Raw genomic sequence first — 21,603 nt, forward strand, 5'->3', positions numbered from 1 at the left:
TGCGACCCAGCAGGCCTCAGTGAGACGCATTTCTGCTGCTTTGTAAACTCCCCTCACTAAAACAATCCAGGTTAGCATCTGCAGCCTAACAGTAACCCCTCATTCTCGTCCTTGTATGTTTATTTTGAAAGTCTGTAAACGGTTAAAGGTCTGTATTGAAACTGGCCACGGTAGGTTTAATTGATGTTTTGCTAAGAAGCAGGCCACTTCAGTTTGCATGTGCTGGTGTCATTGCGGTGGCAGTCTGGGTGAGAGCGCCGCACGTACGCGCAATACGGGACATTCACGGCACTTGTGACGCTGTTTTCGCGGGGGAGGGGCGAGTCTATTAACAGTCGCGGTCGGTTATTTTTAACCTCGACTCTGTAGTTCACAAGCCAGAGCTGCTCGCGTCCCCTTTAAGAGAAGCAGTCCTGAGCGCAGGCACCAGAGAGAGAGAGAGAGAGTGTGAGTGTGTGTGTGAGAGAGAGAGAGAGAGAGAAAGAGAGAGAGAGAGAGAGAGAGACTCTGTGCGCCAGCAGCAGCTATGGAGCTCATATTGCAAAAGCTCATCTAGCGGTTTTGCGTTTGAGGGCGAGAGCAGAGTCACTGGGGCGGGAGAGACGCTGTCGGTTTCCAGGCATATCGGCCTCCGCGGCAGCGCCATGCGATGAGTCCCGCACCAGGTGAGCGCCGGCGGCTTGTGTTTGTGCGCAGACGCGCAGCTCGGTGTGCCGGTGCGGCTGCCCCTCATGCGTGTGCCGCCAGGCCGGGTGTCGGGATGCCCTGCGTGGCGGCCGCTCGGGCAGCTGATCTGCGGAGGCTGGAGCGGAGCCGCTCGCGTTGTGTTTTGATGTCTTTGTGCGTGTTTGGAGGATCCGGCTGGGAGGCGGCACCGGCTGTGCAGCGCTGTGTGTCGGAGTGAGTGTGTTGAAGGTATCGGGGCTCTGTGTGCTGTGCAGGTGTGTGCTGTGCGGGGCTCTGTGTGCTGTGCGGGGCTGTGCGGGGCTCTGTGTGCTGTGCGGGGCTGTGCGGGGCTCTGTGTGCTGTGCGGGGCTCTGTGTGCTGTGCGGGGCTGTGCGGGGCTCTGTGTGCTGTGCGGGGCTCTGTGTGCTGTGCGGGGCTGTGCGGGGCTCTGTGTGCTGTGCGGGGCTGTGCGGGGCTGTGCGGGGCTCTGTGTGCTGTGCGGGGCTCTGTGTGCTGTGCGGGGCTGTGCGGGGCTGTGCGGGGCTGTGCGGGGCTCTGTGTGCTGTGCGGGGCTCTGTGTGCTGTGCGGGGCTGTGCGGGGCTGTGCGGGGCTCTGTCCGCCTCTGTCCTCCGCTCTTCATCGTGCGCAGGTGCTGAATCGCGCGTGGTGGTCGCCGCGGAGGGGGGCTACACTGAGTCCACTTAATACATTGAATCCACTTAATCCCGTTCGGGGAGAGAGAGACCCCCATCCCTCCCTCCCTCCCTCCCGGGTCCTAGAGAGTTCCCAGGCGTCCGGGCACCGGTGGCGGTGGCGACCTTGGCGTGGGGTGAGGGGCAGGGTGGCGCTGAAGTCCGTCTCCGGCAGCCGGGTGTGAGTGGCAGCTCTGCCGCTGGTTGAGAGACGCCTGCAGCCCGGACTGGAATGAAACATCATGGCGGTGCTGTACTCACTATAGTTAACATCACAGTCACCGAAGTGATGCGAGTATTATTATTATTCATGTTAAACCACCCAGTAAAATAACGTAATGTAATTGAATTAGTACCATAGTGTATTCATACTCATAATAAATAGTCAATTGTCTAAATAAATGAACTGTAAAACGTCCAAACCCTCTTCCCAGTTTGTGTTCATCCATGACACATTGTTTATTAAACGGCACAAAACAACTCTTCACATACTTACACAAAACAGAAACCTCTCATAGTGGTTTCTTAAAATATGCTTATCCACGGGAATATAAAACACCTTCCACTATGACCCCGTGTCTTGATTGGCGACAGGAACCATTTCAATCTCCATTGTCTTCAGTGTCTGGACACAGTCTCCCAGTCTGCTCCTTAAACGTATTAAGTTTTCAAACACAACGCAACAACACAACTCTGCTCTACCAGGACTCTGTGGAAAATATGAATCCCAGAATACGTATCTCTGGATTCCTGAGAACTTGTGCTGCTGCTTGTGTGAAATAGTGAGGGAGTTGTGGGAAGCCTTCTGAGATCCCACATTTATCACGGATGGCCAATGACCGTTAAGGGTCAAGGCTGCTATTTTAATACATGAATTACTCGCTGCGACCAGCAGAGATGCACAGCGGTGCTCTGGGCTGCACCCCTCACCGGAGAGCTGATTTACTGGGAGACGGGTGGCCTGGCGGCAGGCGCTCAAGAGTCGCACTGGTTTGTAACTTGTGTGGGGTTTTAGACGTTGTTTTTGCACACCCCTAGTCGCACACGTTCCCCAAAACATCATGTCGTCATGGGTTTCTGTCTTTGTGGGGACATTTCTACAAATGTCCTCAGGGACCACTCAGCAGACCCCCTCGTCTGTCCCCAACTGCCATTCAGTGCATAGTGCGTGCTGAAAAAACAGCATGGCAGCCAGCCCACCCTGCCCAGTCCTCGGTGATCCCGGCTCGCTTGGGGTGTCACGGCTGCCTGGGCCACAGTGAGGGTCCCCTGGCCCTGTGGCTCCCAAACTGGGTCCTGCAAGCCAGCCTAGGTTGTCCTTAGAAAAGCCTGATCGCTCCTCTCATCCTGCCGCAAAGCGTATTCCAAATCCGTCAGCTTTCGGGTTGGAAAATCAGTTTTGCTCTCACTGACACGCAAGTGGTACGCATCTACAGAACACCTCCAGCTCTGCTTGAAGTATAATTATTAACAATAATAATATTGCTGTCCTTCTTAGCAGACTCGGGGTGAATTAGTTTTCACAAAAAAACATTGTCCTAACATCACAAAGTACATGAATATGATGCCGTTTCGCTCAGCTGTAATACTGCTCTATATTAAGTTGTTGTGGTGGCAGATGTGCTGGACCCTCTGAGCTGAAAACAAGGACTGGGGGTACTGTGTAGTACTGAAACATCTGCCCTAGCCAGTACCAACCTAAGGGTGCCCGGCCCAGACTGGCACCCCCCGGACAGAGCTGGTAAGGGGCTGTCTGCAGGATGAAGGCTTTTACCGGATTTGCCTCTGCTTACTCCTTTTTGAAATGTACGAGTTAATGTATTTATCTGCACAGCGTGGGACAGGGAGTGACTGAGCGGCAGGCCGTCTGTGCTCAATCAGTCGAGCACAGCACCTGCAGTCCTCCAGAGGGGAGGACATTGATCTTGCAATTGAGCAAGGATGCTGTGGCCGGTCCCATGGCACACGGATGTCGGCCCTCAGAGGGACTGCAGCTGGCATCTGCTTTTAACCCTTGGCACCCCTGTCTCAAGGGGATACAGGCTGTTTGTAGTCTTTGTAAGCATGTCAGCGGTGTTTGGTGACATCGGCAGGAGAGGGCAAGAGGAAGTCATTAATTGATCTAAACACGAATGATACACTGAAACTGAAAACCGAAAGAGAGCAGAAACCTTGGATCAGCTGTTTTTAGGATTGTGTTCCTCGAGTGTGGCCCCTGGACCCCAGTCTTTTCATGCTTCTAGACGTCTATTATTTAATCTCTTAGTCACTGGAAGTCCTGCGCTCGTTCTGTGAGTTTTGCGCTGTGTATTTTGTTAACCCCCTAGATAGATCAGTATAGATCAGTCTCCCTGATTGATCATTCCAGAAATGGGAGAGAAATTAGCGTCACACGGTGTCGTGGTTCATCAGAGTAGGAAAGGAAAGTCAGAGCAGACAAAAAACAAAAAAGAAATGAAACTAAAAAGGTGATTACTGATAGGAAGTGCACAGATGAGTGCGTAAGTGTGTTGTGTGTGTGTGTGTGTATGTTGTGTTGTGAGCGAGCCTTTCCAGTTTACTTCTCTCCCCAACAGATATTTCCTGTCCTCAGATAATGTGGCAGCACAGTGCACACATGACTGGCTCCCGAGCTAATCTTAGACAGTATGACTGTACACAAGTCCCCAGGGCAGCTGCAGGCGATTAACAAGCAACATTTTTTTGTGTCATTTATTTATCCGTTTCTTCATTCTTAAAGTCGCTCAGTTTTTTTGCGTTTCCGCCGGCGTGGAGCCCCTCGCGTTCTGCCGTGGACGTGTCTCGGAGCGGCTCTCTGTCACAGGCGGTTAGCCACCGTGGAACAAAAAGTCCCTGGCAGATCTGCTGCAAGGCGCCGTGTGTCTCCGAGCCCAGCTGTGAGGACCTGCCTTCCCCTCAAACCACGTCCCGCGATTCTGCGTCACAGGGGCAACGGTGGGCTGCTGATGAGACGCATCATGCTGCCCATCGGTCCTGGGCTCTCCTCAGTGGCTTTATGTTTTGTGTGTGTTCAGGTTTCTTTTGCTGAAGGTTAAGACTCGAGCGTGGAGAGGAGGCACGGGGAGATGAACGGGAGCTGCCGCTTTAACTGGACCCTGGCTCAGGTTTCGCCAGTGTCCCCTTTATTTCTGATAGAGGCCGTTAAATACAGGCAGTGATTGTTTTAGCAGCTGGGCAAGGCTGGAATAACATCTTCTCTCACTGCCTCTCTCTCTCTCTGCCTCCCTCTCTCTCTTTTTTCTGCCTACCTGTCACACTCTCTCTCTCCCTCCCTCTCACACTCTCCCCCTCTCCTCAGTGGAGATGCTGCTGCTTTCAGTTGCATCCAGGCTTTTGTCAGCAAAGCAATCCAGCACATCAGTGACAAATGCTTTGCTGTTGGCTTCCAGCAACAGAGAGATTCCTCACAGAGGGCTGTGCTGCTGCTGTTGTTGTCATTGTAACAGTTGTTGTTTTTCTTGTAAAAAGACTTGTGTGCTCGAATCTGGCCGGCACAGCACAGCACAGATCGGTGCAATTAAACTTTTGGCAGTCAGCGGGATGAGGGGGATCCTCCAGAGCGACTCAGTCTTGGTCCCCCGGCTGCAGGTTCAAATTCCGACGTGCTGTGAATGCGATCACACACCCATGCCCACTTTACTGGGTGGCGGCCCGCGCCAGTACGTGGCCTCTACTCGGAGCGCTGGCCAGACCCCACGGGCCAGAGCGTGATGCATCCAGTGCAGTCTGTGGGTGGTGCACCAGTAGGCTGGGAGAGATTGCGTCTTTCTCCCCTCCTGCTTGTGAAACTGAGAGACTGACAGGCACAGGGAGTGAAACCGCTGGGAGAGGGATCCAGACCGGCGTTTCCCTACAAGCTTTGTTCTCACAGCCCTGGGCCATTGTTACTGCCAGGCTCCTGCCACAGCACTGGTGCCAGGCAATATCTGTTCCCATCAGCAGGTGATACTGTGGGCGAGATTGTGGAGGGAGTTCGCCGGCAGCATCCGCTCAGGCTGTGATCTGAGCAGCACTGCCGTCCCCCGGGGAGGTTGTGGGCCGGGGGGAGAGGGGCTCATTATCTTTAATGTGCAGGGAGGGGGAATGGTCAAGGCCTTCTCGTTGGTAGCTGATGGTAATTAACCGCAGTACAGTCTCTGGGCGTGCCAGGTGTAAAAATACCTTGTGTACTCCATTAGTGTTGTACTTGCTGTTTGCCCCTCAACGCGGATAATAGTAAGTAAATAAATAAATAAATAAAATGCAAATCTGATTTCACAGCTTTCTGTCCTCCTCCTCTTCAGCTCCTCTTGAGCGGAGAATAAATTAAAGCGTGAAGCAGGTTTTTATAATGGGATTGTAATTGTGGTGGTGGTGGTGTTCACCGTTGTGTTTCCCAACACCGCACACAGAAGGCACACATCCTCTTTTCTCAGGCTGGGTGCCGGCCATCCCTCCGGCATTGTGAAATCCTCTCGTTTCTGCTGAATTTGTGGAAACAATAGCTCTATTTTTTTTGTTTCGTACTGTTTTCCACTGATTGCCCACATGCTTGGGATCAGCGCTCATACTGAAACCATGAAAAATAGCAGCAGAGCTCCCGTCGCCAGTGCAGTCGGCGCGTGCCATTTGTTGGGGGCTTTGGTCGGCCCCGGGGAGAGCCCTCGATGCGAACACGGGCGCGGTGGGCAGGTCTTCGAATGGGTGCTCAGTTGCTCTCTCCCTTCTCTCTGTGTTTCACCCCATTTAGCCTCAGAACATGACATGCTTGTGTGTGAAAATCATTCTTTATCTTCCCTCTCCGCTTTTGAAATGACAACCTGAATGCGCCTGAGCTTTTTTATTAATTTATGTTATGTGGCAAATGAAAATGCATATTGGAAGAAATGTGGGGGGGAATCATGTTACTTCCAGTTTCATTCAGCGTCAGTCTTCATGTAAGCAGTTGAGCTGTGGTAGAGAACGGTGCTCTGTCACAGGAAGGAGGCAGCCGAGTGACGTGATTTGTAACGTTTTTTAAAGGAGATGATTAAGTGCTGAGTGGGGCTCGTCCCGGGGACCCCCTGCATCTCTGATGCTGCTTTCTGGAGAGCTACCTAGTGGCTCACGGCTGTGTTCTAGATCGGTGTGGGCCGCGACCGTCAGGCACTGATTGTAAGTGGTTTGCAAGTAAATCGGGGAGGTGTTACAACAGAGAAGTTGTACAACCCTCCAGTGCGTGACTGAGAGTGAGAGTGCGGGTGTCTGGGTTACTGTGTGTGTGTGACTGTGTGTGTGTGCGTCTCATTACCTAGACGCCTTAAACAGGCATGTATCCGTCACCTCAAAAAGCAGCTCCCGACCGATACAGTTCAGAGCTCTTGGTTTTGCTGATCATGAGTGATGGTTGACGGTGGTTTGCTAAAGAGGTCGATTTTATAGTCTGCTTTTCTTTTCCTCCCCTTCTTCTTCCTGTAATTTCTGCTGATTGCTTGTTTTGCGTTTCATTCCCTCGGATTCATCCTCTCCTGCTCCTCCTCACATCTGTATCTGACAAGCTAACGACCTCTTACAGCAAAAAATGAAAACAAAATAAAATCCAAATGAGTGTTAAAATATCCCTCTGGTCTGACATCGCTGAGCACTTGCCAGCTTGCTAAGTTTACCCCCGTTATTTCCTAATGAGGAAACAAACACACAGACACACACATGCGCACACCTGCACTCGTACACACACACATTCACACACACAATCTTTCATTCTGATGATTCTGTAAGTTTAAGAAAAGGAAAGTGTTGACACATCATCTCACTGCTGTATCATGATGGTGGTGTGAGAGTAAAGTAAACAGCCTGAAAGTGAGATGGGGAAGTGTTTTAGTGTTGCACAAGCCCAGGTCTGGGAGCCACGGGGTAAATAGCAAGCGAGAAAAACACACACAGACACCCCAGGCCTGGGAAACATTATTTTAATTCCCACAGCGATTCTCCGGCTCAAAACCTGATTCCCACAGCAAAACACTGGATTTTTTTTCATTCACTTTAATATGATCAGATCGATTTCTCTGTTTCTATGTGTGGATAACCATGAATTAACTCAACACTTAAATCAATATGTCAATAGATTACCTGCCCTTTTTAAGCCAGAAGCCTAACCCTAGACAACATCAAAACATCAGGCTAGGCCCAGACCAATCTACACCCAGTGAACCCAGGAGAAACGCAACCCTGACCTTAATCAACACCTATGCATACTGGGGACTCGAACCCTAACCCTAGCCTGGCCCACACTGTAACCCTAATTTGATCACTTAATTTGAATACAAAGTTTAGCAAACGATGCTCTGTAAACAACCTAAACTAGCACTTTTCTACTGTCATCTGTGTCCCTGAATAAAACCTCGCTTGGTCACATTTTCTGTCTTCGGATTATACCATTTTTATTTGGTTTGGTTTCGTGATTTTTCTCTTAAATCTCCACATCCCCCTTTTATATGGAACAGGCAATGCATTAACCCTGAAACTTTATAACGAATCTCTGACAGGCCAAGGTTTTACAAACTGCAGAAACACTGACGGGGGGGGGGGGGGGGGGATTCAACTGGTTTGCTTTATGAGGAGTGCATTCTGACAATTAATATTATGTATCTACTGTAAGAACTGGCACTGGAACAGTTTATTTCTTTACGAAGCGCTTGAGTCTCGCTCTTGCTGCGGCCGGCGGGCGAGAGAACGGATGACCTCCTACTCCCCCTGTCTGCCTCAGCACTTGTCCAGGTGATTAATGTCCCCGGCCGGCAAAGGAGAGTGAGAGAGGGAGTGTTGTGTGTGCAGGGGGGGGGCGGAGATCTGTCATTGCTCTGTGCACGAGAGGCCATCCCTCTTCTCCTGCCCTTATATCCCCCCGCTGTCCTGCTCAGGGTCAGGGACTGAAAGTGCCGCTCGATTGGTTTCGTACGGTGGTGCTGTTTTTGTGTGTTTTCAGATGTTTGGGTGCAGTTGCGTGTGAGGGTGTCGGATAGTATCCTCTGCTCCTGATTCTGATTCTGATTAATATTGGATTGATTGGAAAAGTGATTAGTCCAGGCCAGGGGCGAACGGTTACCCTCCTCGGTCGCCGTCTCCCTGGTCTTGTTTATGGACCCAGGCCTGCCTGCCTTTTTTGAAATGCGACAGCGGTCTGGCTTTATGTTATAAATACGGGAGAAAAACGGAGATAGTGTCAGCGTGAGAGTGATTAATGGCGGGCTTTTATTGGAATGTGCCGACAGTGAGACAGAGAGGAATGGAGGAATGTCGCAAGGAGTTGGAGATCTGGAGATATAAAGAGAGAGAGAGAGAGAGAGAGAGAGAGAGCGCTCCTCTTCCTGAGGGGTCCTGATTGTAGTGAGAGTTCGTGGGCCAGTGTGGGCTGCTGTCCCAGCACAGAGAGGCTGGGGACTCGGCTCCAGGGTAGGGAGCGGGTCTGTGCTAACCCCGGCTGACAGGCTGACCAGCTCTGATGTTGCTGAAAATGACAATAAAGCTGCTGCTGGAAAATTCCAGGGAGGCAGCGGGAGGCGTGTGGCGAGGGATTACTGCAGCCAGGGCTCAGACGCACACACAACTGCGACCGTGCACACACTCGCACACACAAGTGTGTGGGTTCTGTTTGTTTTTTTGTCTGTGTGTGCCTATTGCGTGCCTGTTTGCTTTTTTTTTTTTTTTTTTAAAGCAGCTCGTGTCCTGATTCTGTTCTGCCTGAATCCATAAGGACTTTCAACCCGACACATTAACCCCCCCCACAGACGGACTGGCATCTCATTCATTTGACTCTGCTGGGAGAGATGGACCTCTTTTAATATTTATGGAGAGCTCTCCAGCTATGCAAATGCTTCCCTCTCTCCTCTCCTCTTTCTTTCTCTCCCTGCCTCTCTCTTTCTCTTTATCCCTCAATCTCTCTCCCCCTTTCCTTCTTTCCCTTCTCTCCCCCACCCCCTCGTGCTCTCTCTTTCTCTCTTCCCCTTCCCCCCTCTCTCCCTCTCCCCACCTTCACTCCCTCCTCCTCTATCTCTCCTCCCTCCCCCCATCTCTAGGGTCTTTTTCAAAGCTTTACCTCTCAGGCTGCAGGTGATTATGTGTGGTAATTGTGCCTGTTGAAACGCTCTGATCTTGTGGACCTGACACCTGGCTCTTCTGCTCCTCTTCTCCCCCCCACCCCCATTCACACACACACACTCACTGTCTCACACACAGAGCGGTTGGCCATGTTGAGGCTGGCCACGGAGGGGAGGCCGAGAGGCTGTGGTTCTTAGCGTTTTTCAGTCGCATTCGATTAGAACAACCTGGCTGCTGACGGGTGGCTTACCGTCGCTGGAGACGGCCCAGAGAGCAGCCTCGTCCTGCTTGGCGTCTCTCTCGCACCCTGGCACAACTGCCCTAGCGTGTCAAACACTGTACTGCCTATGGATGCCCTGGGGATCCAGTCTTCTGCTGCTGGGAGCTGCCCACGTCCTGCAGAGTGGGTTGTGTTCTGTGCACCGCAGCCCTGCGGCTTGGCACTGTTCGGGCAGGCTAGAGAGGCGTGCCAGGTGATAAGATAACAGGGCCCCAGCTTTGCAGGAATAACACCAGATACACAAGCGCACGCACACACAGGCAGTGCAGCTGTTTACAAGGACGGGTTCTTATCCTGTTTGCTTTGGCATTACAGCGTTGGCTAGTCCCATCAGCATCTCCCTGCTCTCTGGGTTCCTGGCTGGTTTCCCTGCTTAGTTTTCCATGGATTTATTCATTAAATGTATGTTCCCGCCATCCAAGACCCAGGGAAGAACTGCGTCCAGCAGAAGGAGGACAGACCCTTGGCGCGGGTGGAACATTTGCCAGCTCTGTGGGCAAACTGGTCTCGGGTGGTTATATTGAAAGTTGTAAAACTTGAATGCAATGCAGGAGAGAGAGAGGCCGTGGTCAAAACGCTCCCACGGTGGCTGTACTCCGCAGCACTCGGACAATCCCACAGAAATGGTACAGTTTTAAAGGAATAAATGCCAAGCTGAAATAATTAATTTAAATGTGACGGCAGTTTTCTTTCCCGTCTAGTTCAATGCGAAGGAACCGTTCAACCTGCCGTTAATTGAAAGCCGCAAGCCATTTAAAAAACTTTCTCTTTTTTTTTCTTCATTTTTTTTACATAACCATTCCCAGTGCGGTAGAACAGTGCAGCTGCTGCACCGAATATCAATCTCCATGGCAGCCCTCGCGCGGGCCTTCAGCGGCGCTCCTGACACGCTGCAGCGATGGGTGTTGCATGCAGCTGTACGGGCAGCACCTTTCCCAGCAGCTTCACACCTCTGTGCACTGCTTCCTGTTTGAGCGTCACTCTTGATTCCTGTAGCTTGTTCCTGCTGAGATGCTCTTTGTGGTTTGGTAACAAATTATGAAATGTTTCTTATTTCCGAATCAAATTGAATCTTCACACAGATTATCAAACAACTGAGAACAACTGTGAATGAGGACCACTGTTACACAATCTGCTTCCACTGTGGGTTTGTGCACAGCTGGTTTGCCTCGCCTGTTCATTTTTATTTTTCTTGCCCGTCCCATCTCACTCTCACTTACTTGGTCTTCCCTTCATGCCCTCTGTGGGATCCTGGTGACTTCAGCACGTTGGCCATCTGGCTGTAAGGCTGGCAATATAAATTCCTGTGTGGTATGTAGGTCTCTAGTCCATGACCTGCCAAAGACCTGGGGCAGGTGGGAGTACGCTTTTGGTGGCACAGCACCAGATACCAGACCCCTGGGGTTGGCTGTTGGGCCTCGATGAGCCATTCAGTTAAGATCTGACAGCCCTGTTAACTCCTAGGTGAGGAGCTCAGCCAGTCAGACAGCAGTGTCTGGGACTCTCCTCTCTCTGGGACTGCAGGACTGACTGGCAGGCACTGGCACTGCCGGCTACCTGGCCCTGGTGCCAGTCTGTTCTCTGTCATTGTCTCTGTGCATTCAAGCCAGTCAATTCGTCCCACTTCTGAGTGTCTCAGTCTCTGCTCCCCGCTGAGCACAGTGACCAGGCCAGCACCGCTTCACAACACTGGGAGCGTCTCTCACAATCTGGGAATCAGGAGCAGATTGGTAAAAATGGGCATATAGTGAATATAGCGATGGCAATCCTAATCTGTGAATTAATGTAGTTGCTGGGTTGTTGTTTGATGTTGACATTCGCTCTCCTGTGAGTGTTCTTCAACTCGAACCCCGGGCTGATCTGGCTCTTTCTATGTGATCGCCCTTTCGTATCGGTATGTGTGACTTCAGAGTAGGGCTGTCTCCGAAGGTTCGAACGTTCGAAGGTTCGTTCGGTCTCCAGACCTTCGAAGGTTCGTCACGTGAAAATCACATCCATAAAGGGTTAATGGGGTAAAGAAGGTGGGGAGGAGTGTAGGGAGAGGGGATAAAAGGTGAAGGAGGCAGAAGAACAAGTCAGTGTGAGTGGGTTCAGTCCCTGAGATCTGTGTTTGCTGCCGTAATAATAAATAAAACGATATGTTGTGGCACCCGCAATGATGGGCTGAGTCTCATTGGAAACCCCCGCAAGCGCTATAATACTAAACCACACTTCAGATGCCCCACATAGCCTATCTAAATTAAAACAATAGATCTGTATACTGCCCGTTACTTAAACAAACATTGATGGAAAAAAGTTCAAAACTGTCATAAAAAGCTCCTCAATTTCCACTGTTTTATCAGCAGACATCGGACCAGATCAAATGTAAACAATGTAATTTGAAACTATACGATTACACGGATCATTTATTTAATTCTTCTGAAAGCTAGAGCATTATCCCCCATTTGCCAGCATGCCTGTGGACCACTGCGTTATTCTGCTTTGTTTCTTCCACCATCTTTAAAGCAAAACGTTGTTACCTTGACCCTTCGGGACAGCGCTACTGCAGAGTAATAAATACATTTGACATATTTCTGTTTGTCTCCTCAGGCCTCCCCCCCAGTGGTGGAATGGAGCAGCCATGAATGGCGCCGCCCCCCCGAGCCCTGAGCCGCCCTGCCCACTGCCCGACTGGAGGGAGTTCTGCGAGGTGCACGCCCGCGCCTCCGCCTCCGACTTCGCCGACAAGTTTCGCCGCTTCGTCAGCGAGAACCCGTGCTACGACTCTCCGGGCGCCGACACCACCTTCTCCCAGCACTTCGCCCAGCACTTCCTGGACTGCTTCTCGGCCGAGCTGAGCCGGGTGCACACGCCGGGGTCGCCGGGCGGAGCCAAGTACAGCATCGTGCCCTTCGTGGGGCTGCAGAGCTGCCCGCTGCCCTACGGCCGTGACCTCTACCTGCGGCGCCGAGACGCGGGGGCATCCAGCGAGTCTCTGGACAGCATGGACAGCGGCCCGGGCAACCCCGCCCCCCGGGGACAGCCGCCCGCGCACAAGGTGTCGGCACTGGGCCAGTCGCGCAGCTCCGAGGACGTGTCGGCCGGCCACCCCAAGGCCAAGTTCAAGAAGGGCTTCTCGCTGCGCAACATGAGCCTGTGCGTGGTGGACGGCGTGAAGGAGATCTGGCACCGCCGCTCCTCGCCGGAGCCCGACTCCGGCCGCAGAGCCAACGGGGAAGCGGGGGACAAGTGGAGCCAGCGGCTGCGGCTCTCCCGGGCCTCTCAGGCGCCCAAGGCAGACCTGCTGGAGATCCAGAGGGAGGGGGCGCTGCGGTACATGGTGGCGGACGACACCAACTGCGTGGGCAGCTCCCAGTGGCAGAAGTGCCGGCTGCTGCTGCGGAAGACCTCGCGCACAGAGGGGGAACGCTTCCTGCTGGAGTTCTACGTGCCGCCCAAGGTGAGTGTGGCCCCCGGGAGACACGCCAACCCCTCAGCCGCTGGCACACTGACTGTACAGACGTGCTATTGAAACTGCTCCAATTCTATAGGTTTTTGTCCAGCAGGGAACAGGGACAGTGTAAATTGATTTGTCTCTGAAGCTGTTTAGAAACGGGAGATTTGATGAAAGGACAGTACATCCACTGAAACATACAAACTCACTCTCACTCTCACACACACACACACACACAGCAGGTGTCTTCTCCGGGCACTGCGCAGACATCACTGCTGAGTAATGGATGCCCTGGCTGTGCACATAGATGGCATAGCTGTCCCTTGGCACCGTGGCGTTCCTGTCTGCACTGGGGCTCTGTGCAAAATGCTTTGGCTTGTAGCCCTGCGATCCGGGGGACACTCGACCCCCTGGCATCTGGAAAAAGCATTAGCGACAACAGACTGCACCCAGTGACCATGTCCGTGTGTGAGATACTGTGTGTGTGTGTGTGTGTGTGTGTGTGTGTGTGTGTGTGTGTGTGTGTGTATGTGTATGTATATGTATGTTTTCATTTGTGAACGTGTGTGAGATACTGAGTGTGTGCCTGCACTGGCCCGTGTGCGTGTGTGTTTGCTCCCCTCTTCAGAGTCACTGGGCAGCATTTTTGTTCCTAAAAGGTGTCATTGTCGATGTGAGCTCCCACATCCAGGACTTCCACCCCTCTGCCAGGGTATCTGCCGTACTGGGTTACAGCAGCTGTATTTGGCAGCACGGGAGTGGAGGCAATCCACAATGAGGACATAATAAATTGAGCAGCCAGGGGACTGAGAAAATGGAACTGGTAGAAAAAGTTGCCACACAACTCACACAGAGAAGCGCACCTGTGGTCACCTGGGAGTGGGGTGCAGCAGTAACTATGTGTCAACTCCTGGGGACAGTGGGAACCAGGGAATTTACTCCATTAAGTGATTAAGTGTTGTGGGAAACGGAGGACCCTGTGGAAGACTGTGTTGGTTGTGCATTGGTAGCGCCCCCTGGTGACGTCTCCCCTTCTCTCTCCCCCACAGTCCTCCAAGCCCAAAGTGAGCATCCCTCTGTCTGCCATTGTGGAGGTGCGGACCACCATGCCCCTGGAGATGCCAGACAAGGACAACACCTTTGTGCTCAAGGTAAGGCCTCCCCACTCTCTGTGGCTATGAAAGCACACGCGCCTCCTTCCCTGCTGCAATGCGGAGACAGGGTGGCTGCAACGGAGGGCTGGCTGTGCCATGGCCTTGCTGCGCTGCAGGGCTGTGTATCTCCAGGGTTTGGGTCATGCTCTACTGTGCTAAATCTCTCTATGCTTTACTGTGATATTACCAGGGTCTACGACCGTTCTTTTCTCGAACGGTCCTGCATGCTAGATAAGATTCCTCTCCACCTGAGAGTCAGAGAGACAGCTGGGTTTCTGTTATCTGCTCTGTGCTGATGTGCATTAACACCCTGACCTGGCAGCTTCACCGGGGCAGAAGCAGCGATTCCTCCTGTTGTTAGATGGAGGAGAAAATGGGCGTCTGTGCCGGTGCTGAGTGAGAGCAGAATAGCGGTACAGGATGCCATCCAGTACTGAGGACAGTGCTGACCTGACGGCTGCTGGGTGGACTCTTGTTATTGCTACTTCATCAAGAGAGAGAGGGCTGCCTTCTCACAACATGGCTGCTGTTGTTACCTGCCTTTAAAGCCGTAATTAGCATCGTTTGTTCCTGTTCCTTTCCCAGTTAAATCAAAGAGTGTTTTGTTGATAATTGCTTTCCAACAAAGTGATGCTCTTTGAAGCTGCAGTCAGGTGACGCTGGTTTGCGTGCTGACTGGCGGGTCATTCTCAGAGTGAGAAGGATGGCAGAAAGTGAAAAGAGTAATAAAAATCGTAAGCGACTCCACTAAAGAGACTTTGGCTTCCTAGAGTCTCTCTCTTCACCGGGGGAATAACACCGTAACTCACTGGCCGTCCTGTACGTTGCTCCGTGTCTCCGGGCTGCAGGTCAGAGAGCGTCACGTTACTGAAGCATGTCGGGTGAATAAGCCACAGCCGACACTGTGGAGAGGGAAACGGAAACCGCACAAATGTGACGTGCAGTAAGATGTCACCGTCCCGAAATGGGTTGAATCGAGGTGGTAACTTCCAAGGAGAGAGGAATGTGTTAGAAAGTGCAGTGTGAGAAACCTGGGCGTTCAGGAGAGCGCACACGCTGGACAATGCTGTGTGTGTTGTGCAGCCCTGCTGAGAGCCCGTGTCTGTTGCAGGTGGAGAACGGGGCGGAGTACATCCTGGAGACCATCGACTCCCTGCAGAAACACTCCTGGGTGGCAGACATTCAGGACTGCATAGACCCGGGGTGAGAGCACCGACCAAAATGATGGCCCCACTGATGCCACACCGCGTCCGGTCAGAAACATGTCCCCTTTGCAGTGTGTGAAAGAATGTCACCATCAGAAAAGTAACGCATAAATTAACCATTACCTGCAAAGGTGACCGTGTTCTGTCCGAGATCAGTGGCGTTCACTGGACGTCCTGCAGGTGGTGGACACCTTCATGTTCCCTGTGTCTATACAGGGCCTTGCCTCCAGCACACAATTACCAGGCAAGCCAGGCAAGGTAGGCGTCAAGGTGTTGGGGTCTGCTCCACGTTTGTGCTTGGCGTTTTTTGGGTCATCCATAGGCTGCACAATTAATCACCTTGGCGGGCAGGCACCTGCACTCTGGCCAGTGCATTATGGGTACAGACTGAAAGAACATCTGTATCTGACCAATGGTTTCCTATATGTAAATATTGATATTATATAGATGGTCTGTTTTTCTTTACCTCACCTGTAAGAGGAGACGGTGTGTCCCTCTGGTGTGCTGCGCTCCCGTTATGATTCCTGTGTGTGTGTATGAAGGGACAGGGACAGTGGCGATGACATCGAGTTGGCCTCCTGTCCCCATGGTCCGGCCAGCAGGGACTTCCCAATGGTGTCGTCCTGCAGCTGCGAGCTTCTCTCCGAGGGTGAGTTCCCCGGAGTTTCATCCTAGGGCACGATTTAGGAAAAAACATTTCAATAAAAGCGTCAGGTGAGTCCTACCTAGCTTCATCTGGGGGTCTTGAGTCATCACCAGATTGTGTCTCCCTCTCAGGTGTGCACCGAGTCCCCGAGCGGCCCTGCGCTGCTGCTACTGCTCACGAGCCCCACAGTGCCCCCTCTGTCCGCTGCCGGGATTCGCCCTTCACGGAGCACCCCATGCACGTCCCCCTGGAGCGCTTCCTGCAGTCACTGGAGGCCCCTGGGCCCGGGCCGTCCACAGGTGAGCACGCACACACCCAGGAGCCATAATTATATAATGGCGAATAACGTTGATGATGCTGTGGAATATGCCATGTTGTCTTGCCCGCTCGTATACTAGGCTTAACTCACATTGTTTTCGTCAGGGGCTCCCACCAGTGAAGCCGGGGAGTCGGAAGGGGACGCCAGCCTGGCCGGTTACCCCTGGTTCCATGGCACACTGTCCCGGGTGCGGGCCGCCCAGCTGGTCCTGGCAGGGGGGGCGCGCAGTCACGGGCTCTTCGTGATCCGGCAGAGCGAGACGCGCCCGGGGGAGTACGTCCTCACCTTCAACTTCCAGGGCAAGGCCAAGGTACTGCCGGCTCACTGACCCAGCCCTGCAGGTCCAGGCCTCACTGGGATGAGCAGCTCTAAACACAGAGCACAACAACACCAAGCACAAAATGCAGCACACTCCAACACGTGTTACTGGTACATGAGGCTTGCTATTCATGTAGTTTGCCTGATGTATATATGTTTAATCTGGTTCTACCAATGTGCTCCGAAATGTACAACAACATTGCAAACGGGCCTACTTTTGGTTTATCCTGTTGAGGTAACTTTGGGGAACAGGCTGCTAACCCATGTGTGTGTGTTTGTTTGTGCGTCCTTTCCTGTTTTCAGCACCTGCGGCTGTCTGTGAACGATAACGGCCAGTGCCACGTCCACCACCTGTGGTTCCAGACGGTGTCTGACATGCTGCGCCACTTCCATGCCCACCCCATCCCCCTGGAGTCCGGCGGCTCGGCGGACATCACCCTGCGCTGCTACGCCCAGGCCCAGCGCCCCGCCCCCGGTACGCCACCTGACTGTCTCAGAGTCTCGAGGGAAACCTGAACATCCGGTCGTTGTCTTACGGCGGGAGGTCATCCGGTCTTGTCCGCTCGCCAGCTCAGTCCCTTTATGCCCTTCTCCCTCAACACAGTCGTATCGCTTGTGGGAATACCAACGCGACAAATCTGTATCATATTTATATTATTTACTTATTCAGGGTCAGTGAATAATCTGGGCATGAAAGCCTCTGAAAGTGAAAAATACTAGAGAGGGAGTGGGAGAGAGCGGGAGCGAGAGGCTGATGAATAGGAGCCAGCCACGGATGTTTGTCTGCAGGGGAGTTGAGTCGGAGAGAAGCAGCGAAGCCAGCGTGCCCACCGCCACCGCCTCCAGCTGAGAGAGCCGGCGCTCTGATGCCAAACAACACACGGCATTGTCAGGGCGAGGGGGCGCTTTGCATTCAGCTCACAGCCTATCTCTGTGGAGTAGCACAGAGCGCCACTGTCCTCCGCCGGTGCCAATGCGAGCTAAGAAAACAAAAAAACCTCGTGTAAATGTGAAGTATGAATGCATTGATTCATACATTCATCCCTGTGTTTGTTTATTATTTCCCTGTTATTAATTGATGTTCATCTGGGAATGCTTCGGATGAATAGGCTGTTCTTAAACAGCAAACCGGCCAGAGCGCATCCAGCTCCCGTGTCTGCCCACGCCCCTGCAGAACGGGCCGGCGCCAGCTCGTGTGTTTCAGAGATTACTGTCACACTTTCAGAGCCGTCCAGGTGTGTGTGTGCGCGTGCTGGTACAGAGATCAAACCCCCACAACCGTTACTGAGGGCAGTTTCTTTACCTCCTCTTGCTCTGTATTCCTCCTGCCCGGTTGTGCCTGGTTGTGCCCGGCTGTGTGTGTCAGCAGGCATTGACAGGGCAGACCTGCGAGTCTGAGCCCAAGACAGTAAACGCTTTGGGCAGGATCTCAAAGACAAACGAGCAACAGCCGTGTTCGGTCGAGCGTAACCCTGTGCCAGTCACTGCAGCCCTGTGTTGGCAGGGGCTTGTTTGGCACCGAGTCCTGGCAGACCGACCCCCTGCTGCTGCATCTATTAACCCTTTACTGGATGGGCTTCTCTGGCTTATGATGTGCTCACTGGTGGACATCCAGACACCAGCCTCTCATTCTTTTATTCTTCTCTCTCTCTCCCCCTTTCCCCCAACCTTTCTCTCTGTCTCCCTCTTTTTCCTTTTGCTCTTATTGTTTTTCTCTTGCTCCACCTCTCTCTCGCTCTCTCTCTCGCTCTTGCTCTCTCTCTCTTCCTCTCCCTCTTCAGAGTCCGGGGTCCCTCAGCATCCCCCCGCGCCCAGAGAGGCGGGCTGTCGGACAGACCTCCACCAATCTCCGCACTATTTCTCCGGGGCCTTCCAGCCCCCCGGCCCGCCCCCAGACGCTCCCCCGCCCTCCTCCTCCAGCTCCTCCTCCCCCACCACCCTGCCGCCCTTCCCCCGGGGCGAGACTGGGAGTGGGGGAGTGAGTGGCGGCGGGGGGGGCCTGCGCAGCCGGAGCAACAGCTCGGAGAGGCTGCTGGAGCCCCCCAGCGGCTCTTCGGAGGACTACCACGAGAGCGACGGCAGTCGGAGGACAAGAGCCGTCGAGAACCAGTACTCCTTCTACTGAGGCGTGGCCAGGGGCGGCTCTGTGGGCTCTCATTGGCTGGCGGACACAGGAAGTGAGCCGGGAAGCCACATCCTAGAAGGTTCATGGGAGGAGACGGGTTTGAGAGGCTCAGAACTGCCAAGTGGTATTTTCCACATTATTTTATAATTTTTTTTAAACCATTAACAAAAATTTAAATCAATCTGACGCCCTAAGTATCTACGCTAAGTATGCTGAGCATAAGTGGACCTGTTTGGTACTGAAACCCGTGGAGACAGGTCAACGGTGGTTGCATTGTGGACCCTAGCTATACAGCCGGACTGCAGAGGCACCCGTCTCTGTCAGGGGTACATGTCTGCCCGGGCACAGTGGTGCAGGGTCCGCCCCCGACTTCAAGACCCTCATATTTGATTTTAGTTCTGTAATTTGTAATTAATCAACACTCTGGTGTGTTATTAACACTTAACAAAAGCTGCTGAACACAAAGCCCATTGGATCAAAGTCCCGTGTCTCGAGCCTGTCTGTAGAAGCTGCTACAGTCCATCACCAACGACTGTCCCCCTGGCACTGAGCACCTCCCCCCCAGCGCCGCTGTCAACTGCAATTATCACCCCTAACCCCCCCCGGTCCCCCTCACTGCCAGGCAGCAAAAACGCCAGGATGCCACACCGTTCTCCTCCTAACTGTAGATGTTGAGGACCGGTAGCACAGCTAGGGGGACACCCTTTGGACATTGGGAAGACACGCGTGTTTCTCCTGTTTGATCGTTTGTTGTCGTTGTCGTGTGCGTGTGTCATCCACGCTGGTTCAAGCCTTAAGTCTGCGTTTGTACGCAAAACAAAAGCGCGCCAGTGCAGCGGTCAGGAGACGCGGCAGAAGCCCCAGCCTGTAGTGGTTCCTCGCTGTTCCCTGCACTGCCGCCGTGTACTGAGCCAAATGAACTACAGCCATCGCCCTAGGGATGTTGCAGATTCTCACACTCCCAATGAGCCGGTCGTGCACAGAGCCCTGCAGAGGAAGCGTTTGGTTGCTTTGACCACCTCTGGGGTACCCTAAAGTCTGACCATTCATTTATTTATTTATTATCTCTCTCCCTGATGGCGTTTTCTTGTGGAAGTTTGTGTTCAGATCAGATTCACAAGATGGCATTTATGCATCAAAGCCCCCCACGTGATTTGAAAAGCAGGAGACTACTGCCAGTCCACGACACTGCGATAGACATTTTGTAATTTTTATGCCACAGCCAACATGGAACATTTGAACATTCATGTATTTTGTACACGTTTAAACTGCCCCCCAGCACTGACTCGCTGTGGCCGAGACCAGATGCAGATCAAACTGCCTTTTCCCTGTGATTTCCCTTTATAATAATTTAATGTTGTAACAATTGTAAGTCACCCTGGGTAAGGGTGTCTGCTAAGAAATCAGGTAATAATAATAATAATAAATTATTCCTTCTGCAGTATTCGTACCATGATGGTGGTCGGGACAGATATGGACAGCAGGCCGTGTCCAGGGTTACTTCTGATACGTGCACAATTGAGAGTCTATGAAGCTTCCTGGGAGTCAGTTTAAAACTCTACAGGTCGCCATCCTCTGTTATTTCTGGGTCTCAGAGGGGCCTCCGGGCTTCCCTCCCTGGCCTACAGGGACACTGAGGGCCCTGGCAGGAGCGAGGCCTAGTAGGAGACTGGTGTCTTGCAGGGGAGACACTATTGAATTCATATACTGTTTAAACCAACACACTCTGTGTTGTACCGAGAGCTGCACAGGAGTTGGGAGATTATGGCCCACCTACAATCCACAGATTTATTTAGCAGCCCCCTATCCATCTTGGGCTCCCTACCTGTGGAGGTCAGGGAGCACAGTCTGCTACTTGTAGCTCCTCTCGATCAGGGGGTACAAATGTGAAGATGTAGGCCCAACACAGCGATTCCACATTAAGAGCAAACGGATGACCGCTCTGCAGTGAAGCGGATGCTGCCGTGGAAGGCTGTGAGCAGTGTGGTGTGACCCAGAGGCCCCGCATCCTGGCGGGACATGGAACACTAAAGAGCCACTCGGGACGAGGGACGTGGCGGAGTGTCCGTCCTGTGTATGTGCCAATTTGTAACATTGTAACGTATTTTGAAATAGAGTATTTATTTCTCAGCCGTCGTAGCTGAAGCTTTCTATCCGAGCTTTATTTTACTGTAATAGTTCAGTTTGTTTCACTTAATTTGAACAAAGCTCCTCACCGGACGCTCCGGGACAGCAGCAGCGCCGTCCTCATGAGAGGAGAGACTGGTGCGGGGTGACGCTCGGAAGGAAGGCCGACCTTCGTTTTTCCTCCAGATTGTTTCCTTTTTAACTACAGTGTTTGTTTTTTCTTATTAAAAAAATAATGAATAAGCGCTGAACTGATTTTGTTGTCCGGCTGAGTTTCAATACAAGTCTGTGCACTTTTGTACGAAGTGATGTTTACCTGATGTAATTCTTTATATTTCTGTGAATAAAATCGGTGAACGATCTGTTTCAAACGGGCCGGGTCGTGTCTTTACTGGTTGTGTATGAGCGTCTTCCTGGTCACTTCCCTGCACAGCACTGAGCGCCGGGTTTCCTTCACAGTTGGACTGCAGTGGGCAACCGTGCAACACAGCTGGGGCAGTGAGGAGAGGTTGACGTTTAACTGCTATATTTAGGGAACTGCCCCAGTTTGACCTCTGTAGA

The 21,603-nt window shown here is 52.5% G+C and overlaps 1 protein-coding gene across 1 annotated transcript; it reads left to right on the forward strand.

The window, feature by feature from the left end:
• Window positions 1-402: 402 nt before the first annotated feature.
• On the forward strand, window positions 403-21,413 carry sh2b2 (SH2B adaptor protein 2). Its single transcript, XM_066695522.1, has 9 exons — window positions 403-665; window positions 12,305-13,154; window positions 14,198-14,299; window positions 15,414-15,505; window positions 16,050-16,156; window positions 16,285-16,452; window positions 16,577-16,782; window positions 17,094-17,265; window positions 18,572-21,413. The coding sequence occupies exons 2-9, from the start codon at window positions 12,336-12,338 to the stop codon at window positions 18,913-18,915; spliced, it is 2,010 nt and encodes a 669-aa protein (XP_066551619.1). The 5' UTR covers window positions 403-665; window positions 12,305-12,335; the 3' UTR covers window positions 18,916-21,413.
• Window positions 21,414-21,603: the final 190 nt, after the last annotated feature.

Source organism: Amia ocellicauda, chromosome 22, assembly GCF_036373705.1.
Source record: "Amia ocellicauda isolate fAmiCal2 chromosome 22, fAmiCal2.hap1, whole genome shotgun sequence".
NCBI lineage: Eukaryota > Metazoa > Chordata > Actinopteri > Amiiformes > Amiidae > Amia > Amia ocellicauda.